Below are 8,302 nucleotides of genomic sequence, written 5' to 3' on the forward strand. Positions count from 1 at the left end.
TGATTTTTGTCTCGACCCCGTCCCTTGGTCGATGTCGATTATCCAAGCTGGTCATCTTTTATTCTTATTTTTGTCTCATAGAGGTTATGGACATCCGCCCAAGTGGTTGGCTTAAACTCGAGCAAGCTCTCCTTCAGTTTTTGGGAGGCATCAGAACTTAGTGGATTTAGACCTTTCATGCATGCCTCTACTTCCCCTCATCTAGAACCACCGGTAGCAGCATCCTTTCTTTCTAGATAGAGAGAAATAAGCTCCTATTGCTAAGGATAAAGATCAGAACTCTCAGAAGAATCCAATTATGATCCTATGTAGTGGGAAAGTGGTTGGGAATATTGGAGAACAATGGAAAGAAGTTAGGGATAATCGATTGAGGAATGGTACAAAGCAACCTGTGGTGCAAGGCCCAACTGGAAAAGAAATTTTTCCAGTTGGTGCTAGTAAAGCTCAACAAGGTCAAGGTACCTCAGGGATGGAGATGGTTCCAACTACTGCTACTCCAGTTACTACTGCTCCTGCTCAATAAATTCAGACTACAAATAAGTTTGCTGCATTGGAGAATTATGAAGATGAGACAGATGAGAATAATCAACTAGCATTAGTGAATACCAACAATGTTCAGAACAGTCCAAATTCTATTTCTAAGGAAACTGGGAGAAGTTTAAACCCTACATCACCTACGTTTACTCCTAGTTCAACAGGGATTCAGGCAGCTAAGGAGGCTACTGTTACAAAGGAAGGCAATCATGATATGGAGAAGGGACAAGAAATAATGAAAGAAACCACAGCTCAGTGGGTTTGTAAAACTTGTGCAGCCAACAATGTCACTATGAATCAATCATGCCAAGAAATACCATCACAGGAAACTGATTTTGAGGCACTAGCTGAACTGGAAATGTTGAAGCAAAAAATCAACTTTTCAGGTGGAAGGTTATGGTGTGATCAGACAGAGGAGGTTTTAGATGAAGGAGATTTATCTTAAGGATATGAGGAGGAAGATAATGCTACATTGGAAACTGATGATGAGCCACAAGGTGAAGAAATCAGTTTGAATAGAAAGACTAACAAGGATAATGTATAGGTAGATGAGAAGATTACAAAAATGAATGGTACTTCAGTTGAGGTGGAAGGTTCAAACTCTTCTATACATAAAACACCAATGAATGAATCAATTGATCCTGGAGATCATGGTGGAGGTGAGAAGCAGCAAATTGCAGATAAGGAGAACAAAAATCCAACTCAGGAGCAGTTGGAACTGATAAGGTATAATGAAGTCATTACAAGTCCAAATGTTGCTGAACAAATGATCAAAGAAACTACAATCAGATCTGCAACAAAAACTCTAATTCCTAACCAAATAAGAATCAGATTGTGGCACTTGAACAACAGAAAGAAATGAAGGACAATTCTGGAGGTAAGGGAAGAGATTTAGATGCAGAATCAACATATAAAAATTTCAGGAATGTTGCTAGACAAAGAGATTTATCACCTAGACACATGGAGAAAGGTATAGAAAAAGGAGGCAAATCAGCTGCTAGAGGCAGAAAAAAGCAGGTCAAGGAGGTTCCTAGTGTGCAGCCACCTGGGGTCCGAACAAGGAGAACTATTTCTAAATCCATCAATTAGAGATGAATGCTCTTATATGGAATATTAGATCAGTTAATACTCAAGGAGCTTTTGAAAGGATCATCGAAATGCAAAGGAAATATCATTTTCATTTTATTGGGATCATGGAACCAATGCAACAGTCAAGGAAATTAGAGAAGTACAACAGGAAGATTGGATTTACACAGGCAATTGTGAATAGCTCTAACAAGATTTGGGCTTTTATTGATGAAAGATTTTATGTAATAGTAGTGATTGATATGGTGCAATGTTTAACTTTGAAGTTATATGATACTGAAGATCACAAAGAGTTCATTCTTACCCTTGTTTATGCTAAGTGTGATCACATTGAAAGAATTGAGCTTTGGGATTCTTTGTATTATTTGGCTCGATATATGACTACACCATGGCTAGTGGGGGGTGATTTTAATGTTATTTGGGATGAAGAAGAGAAATTTGGAGGGCTGCTAGTTTCACTAAATGAAGTAGATGACTTCAGGCATTGTATGAACACTTGTAATCTTACTGATATGGGCTTTAAAGGAAGTATATATACTTGGTGGAATGGGAGAGCTGAAAAGGATTGCATTTTGAAGAGATTAGATCGAGTGTTTGCAAACATGGAGCTACAACAGTTATGGACAGGATTGGAGATCACACATTTGTCTAAGATTGGGTCAGACCATTGTCCTTTGTTACTTACATATAATCCAGATTTAGTACCAATTAAGAAGAGCTTCAGATTTCTTAAGTTCTGGACAAAACATGAGTCCTATAAGGCAGTAGTGAAGGAGAATTGGCAAGCAGATTTTCATGCAAATCCATTCTTTCTTTTCAACCCCAAGATTAAGAGATTGAAGAAGGCATTATCCACATGGGGTAGGGCAATATTTGGTGATATTTTTCAAAAGATAGATAGCCTGGAGGAAGTGGTTAGAGTGCATGAAGCATAGTTTGAACTAAATCCTACGCTGCAAAATAGGGAGAGGCTTCAAAAGCTCTAGGCAGAGTTGATCATATAGCTAACATTAGAGGAGAAGTTTTGGAAATAGAAAGCTAGAATGACATGGTTCAATGATGGAGATAGAAATACCAAGTTCTTTCATGCACACGTAAATAGGAAGAGAAAGAGATTACAATTGAAAAGAATCCAAAACAGTGATGGTGACTGGATTGAAGATAAGGAAGCAGTGGCTGATGAGGCTGTGAAGTTTTTTCAAGCACAGTTTCATGAAGATATAGTTCCTTCAGAATTTGGAATCATTGATCATGTACCTCACATGGTGGATATGGAGCAGAATCAAGAACTATTGAGGCAGCCTACTAGAGAAGAGGTGAAGCAGGCAGTGTATGGGCTAAATGGTGACAATGCTAGAGGGCCAGATGGATTCAATGGTAGCTTCTTTCACTCTTGCTGGGACATTGTTGGAGATGATCTGGTGGAGATGGTGAAGGCATTTTTAATGGGCAGGAACTACCTAGGTTTATCACTCATACAAACCTAGTTCTATTACCTAAGAAGAAGGAAGTGCACACCTTTACTGATATGCGACCTATAAGTCTCAGTAACTTCATAAATAAAGTGTTCTCTAGAGTCATACATGACAGGTTAGTTGGCCTTCTACCTAATCTAATCTCAGATGAACATGCTGGATTTGGAAGGGTAGAAGCATTGTGGAGAATGTTCTGTTGACTCAGGAAATTATCACTAATATCAGATTGAGAACTAAGGCAGGTCCTAATATTGTAATCAAGCTGGATGTGACTAAGGCGTATGATAGACTTTCATGGATATTTCTGACCAAAATATTGAGGAAGATAGGCTTTGCTAAGAGGTTCATTGGCTGGGTGTTTGGAATCATATCAAACAATTGGTACTCAGTGCTTATCAATGGGCAACCACATGGATTTTTCAAGTCTACAAGAGGAGTTAAGCAGGGAGATCCTCTATCTCCTGTACTTTTCATCTTAGCATCTGAGGCAATGTCAAGAGGATTGAATGCTCTCAATTTGAATCTATACTTTTGTGGATTTGGTTTACCAAAGTGGAGTCCTAAGATTAATCATTTGGCGTATACAAATGACACTATAATATTCTCTTCTTCATGTGCAATTTCATTAAGATTAATCATGAAAGTTTTGACAGATTATGAAGTAGCATCAGGTCAGTTAATTAACTAAACCAAATCTGCCGTGTATATGCATCATCTTACAAATGAAGAAGTAGTGAGGAAGGTGGAAAGGGTTACTGGGATTACTAGGCAGGATTTTCCATTCACTTACTTGGGATGTCCAATCTTTTATGCTAGAAGAAAGATGGAATTTTATCAAGGACTCATGAACAAGGTGTTGAATAAAATACATTCATGGAAGGGCAAGCTTTTATCTATAGGAGGAAGGGCAGTATTGTTATCACATGTGTTACAAAGCATGCCTATTCATCTATTGTCAGCAGTCAATGCACCAACATCTGTGATCAACAAACTTCATAAACTCATAGCAAGACTTTTTTGGAGTAATTCGATTGAGGGTGGAAGCAGACACTGGGCTTCTTGGGACACATTATGTTTGCCACATGAAGAAGGGGTAATAGGATATAGATCACTCCATGATATGTCTAAAGCATTATTTTGCAAGCTATGGTGGAATATTTGTACTAAACCATCCTTATGGAGCTCATTCATGAGCCAAAAATATTGCAAGAAAATGAATTCTATTGTAGTTCCTTGGAGAAAGAATGGTTCTCATGTTTGGAGAAACATGATAGAATGCAAGGATCATATTCGGCACCAAATAGCATGGCAACCAAAGATGGGATCATCCTTGTTTTGGTTTGAGAATTGGACTGGATTGGGGGCCCTTTATTTCATCACTCCACCAGATTTCTTCTGCGATGAATCTGTCCAGAATGTTTGGGAAGTAGTTCAAAGTGGAGCATGGGATGATCATAGGTAAAAGATGTTGCTGCCTGAAGAATTGGCTAATCAAATTATTTAGAACATCAAGCCTCCTGTTGATAATATGGTACTGGATAAGCCATATTGGATGCTCGAAACAAGGGGAGAGTTTAGTATTAAATCTGCATGGGAATATGTCAGGAAGAGGAAGGAACCCTGCAGTGCATATAGGATGATTTGGGTGAAGGGACTGCCTTTCAAAGTGTCATTCTTTATGTGGAAAGTGTGAAAGAATAAGCTGCCCTTATATAATTTCTTTCAAAAGGCTGGGATATTTAATGGCTACTAAGTGTTGGTGGTGTGTGCAACCTCAGGAGGAAACACTACCACACTTGTTTTTCAAGTCATATGCTGCCGTGAAAGTGTGGTACTATTTTCTCTCATGTGCAGGCATAAATGTTGAAGGACTGACTTAGCACCAAGTTGTGGTGAAGTGTTGGACAACACACGTGATTCCAAGACTACAACCAATAATGCAGGCTCTACCATCGATCATTGTGTGGGAATTATGGAAAAGGAGAAACTGCTACAAATATGGAGATGTAGTATCAGTGAATAAGGTCATCTAGCAGGTATCAACCACTCTTCAATATCTGGTAAAGGTCAGAAAGCCTATCCTTCAAAATGTCCCACATAAATGGCCAGATTTGATTCATATGATGGAGCAATATACTCCTAAACTGAATTACACGAAGGTATTGTGGGAGGATCCTGAGCATGGATGGATAAAAGTCAACACAGATGGAGCATCGAGGGGCAATCAAGGTAGGAGTTCTTTTGGCTATGTGTTGAGGAATGAAGAAGGAAATTTTGCGTATACATGTGGCAAGGAAATACCAGAAGGGAAAAACACAGAAGCTGAGGTAAGAGCCATCTTAGAAGCATTGAAATACTGTGTGGAGCATGACTATATTCTTATTCATTTGCATACTGATTTAATGCTTGTTAAGAATATAATTCAAGGGGAATGGAGTAAACCATGGTCTGTGGCTGTGTATGTTGAGGAGATAAGGGAGTTGATGGGGAGATTTCATTTGAAAATCTCACATACACTTAGAGAAGGTAACCAGTTGGCAGATCACATTGCCAACTATGCTCTGGATAATGGACCTATGGAATGCAATAGTTTTGGAGAGCTGGATGTCAAAAGGGAGAAGAATTATCAATAGTGATAAGTTACAATGCCCATATTTAAGAGTAAAGGTTGCAAGGAGTTAGGAGGAGGGGAGGAAAGGGTTAGCAGGAGAAGGGAAAAGTCTGGGAACATACTCGATTATCATGCTCAACTCCTTATGGAGGAGAGTATGGTGATCATCATTTTTGCTAACCTAGTTTTCTTTTTTGCAGGAAACACTATTGTAACCATTCCCTATTCCTTGAACAAATCTCATTTGGTGGTATTAGTACTATGTACTCATTCCAATGAGATGGAAGTAGGGGTAGGCACAAGCATGGCATTGGTGATTCTTAGGAGACATCTGAGTGATTACGACATTATGGGAGAACTTTGGCATGAGAATTTTCATGTCCACTATTCTACTGTGTTAAAGATAATAATCAACTCAGCAATTGCTTACAAAATACAGGTTGACAAGGTTAGAATCAAACACAAGAAACAAACACTGCCCAGATTTCCATGGACGAGGCAATGTATTTCGAAGGACTTCACATGATACATAAGCTGGACAACATGTAGCTGCTCTACACCTACAACATTAGTGATATATAAGGAAGAGGTTTCAGGAGGAGATTCACACATAGGGCCAGGAATCGAGCTGCAATTCTGGACACAAGAGGTCATTGTCACAACACTGCCCAGTTTTATATGGGCAAAGGCACTGCTTTTCAAAAGCGTATATGGGCTACAAGAGATGGACAACAAGGAGTTGCTTAGCATCAACAATACCTACAACACACAAGGAAGGTATTCCATGGGGAGCTTCACATTCAATGACAGGGATCATGAACAAAATCTAGGCTCAAAATGGCATAGTCACCATGCACATTAAGTACTGGACACTTGAAAAAATGCAATGTTTGGCTGCAGATCTGGGTATCTCAAATATTTGTAGGTACTCAACATATGAGAATGCACTCTTTCATGCAAAGGATATAATCACCACAAGGTCAAAAATCACAAACAAGCAGGGCCAATATGGCAAACACACAAGAATTATTGCGAATTATGGCCATTTTTTACTTTAGCCACTTTTTACTATATAATGTGATATAAATTTTGAGCATATCACTCCAGATTAATAATAGGGAGTGTGTAATTTTATTACATAGGCAGATACACTACTTAGACTCATTGACATTATGTTTTCTTTATTTTCAGATATATATAAAAACCAGCCCTAGGCATCTCGCCTAGTGGATTTATTTTTTTTTTAAAAACTTACAGGAACATTATGGAATTCGATTATAAGAGAGAAAGTTTAGCCAACATACCTCGCTTTGAGCTTTCGTTTAATTACTATAACGTCCGAAAATTCTAGAAATCCCAATCTATTTTGAGACATAACAAAATTGAACACAAATTAGAAAGATATTCATGGTTTCGGCTCATTTGAGCATTTTATCAAAAATTAGGTGTGTAAATTTGGCTACAAGGTTCTTCTACTAGATTTTCTTCATTCCACAGCTCAATCTTTACTTATTTAAGCTCAATAATTTTCCCACAAACCTTATTGGTATATGCATGTATAAATAATACTCTCATACCCAAGAATTATACTCCTAATCAACCATTTTCTACCCAAATTCGAAATTGAAAACTAGGGTATGGAACCTTACCTCTTAGATGAAGAACTTGTGAGATTTCCTTGTTGGATTTCAAGGCTTGAATAAGATATTGATGAACAAAATACTTCATCTACTTTCTCTCTCTAGAACACTCTCATTTCTCTATAAAATATCAGGTTTTAGCTCAAGAAATGACTTAATCCCTCTCTCTACCTGGCCTTGGGGTTATTTAATGGGCTCTTACATGCGCGGACACGCACCTGGGCAAGTGGACGCGCACACAAGGCAGAAACTCTCAAATATGCGTGGTCGTGCATCTGTGCGCTCATATGATATAGGTCTAGTAAAATGGCCATAACTTTCGATAGAAATATTAAAATGACAAACAGTTTGATGAGTTGGAAACTAGACTCAAAGGGCTTTAATTTTATAGGTAGATCACTACCTAAGGCATTATATTGAGGGAGTTGCATACATTTGAAGTCGGGTCTTGTGCCAATTAAAACATCCTTTCCACTTAATGTATCCAACTTGTTCCACACAAGTTCTAGCCATTCAAAAAACTCCTTAGTATGTTCCAACACACCTTAAACATACATTATCAATTCAAAATGATGTGGCTCTATCCCATAGGTCTCCTTTAATACTCAAATACGTTATTCTCAAATACCGTTGGCGCACTTTAAAATCTTAAATCATTAGAAAATTTTTACGGGGCCTTATAATTTGTTAGGCCGAACGACATGACCACGAACTCAAAGTGCCCATATGTTGTTTGGAAGGCCGTCTTCAGAATATCCTTCTCCTTAACCCTCACCTGATGATACCCTGAACGTAAGTCAATCTTGGAGAAATACTTGGCACCCTTGAATTGGTCAAACAAGTCGTCAATCCTCGAAAGTGGATGCTTGTTACTTATAGTAACCTTATTCAACCGCTGATAATCGATACATCCTTAATGAACCATCTTTATTCCACACAAACAAGACTACCACACC

The 8,302-nt window shown here is 38.3% G+C and overlaps 1 protein-coding gene across 1 annotated transcript; it reads left to right on the forward strand.

Annotated features, from left to right (window-relative positions):
- The first annotated feature begins 1,625 nt into the window (after positions 1-1,625).
- On the forward strand, positions 1,626-2,555 carry LOC104102442 (uncharacterized). The gene has a single exon (XM_009610139.1). The coding sequence runs from the start codon at positions 1,626-1,628 to the stop codon at positions 2,553-2,555; it is 930 nt and encodes a 309-aa protein (XP_009608434.1).
- Positions 2,556-8,302: the final 5,747 nt, after the last annotated feature.

Source organism: Nicotiana tomentosiformis, chromosome 5 (assembly GCF_000390325.3).
Source record: "Nicotiana tomentosiformis chromosome 5, ASM39032v3, whole genome shotgun sequence".
NCBI lineage: Eukaryota > Viridiplantae > Streptophyta > Magnoliopsida > Solanales > Solanaceae > Nicotiana > Nicotiana tomentosiformis.

What these genes read in the sequence shown, in the direction of transcription:
- LOC104102442 (XM_009610139.1), top strand. Translation starts at nt 1,626, where the DNA reads ATGAATGCTCTTATATGGAATATTAGATCAGTTAATACTCAAGGAGCT.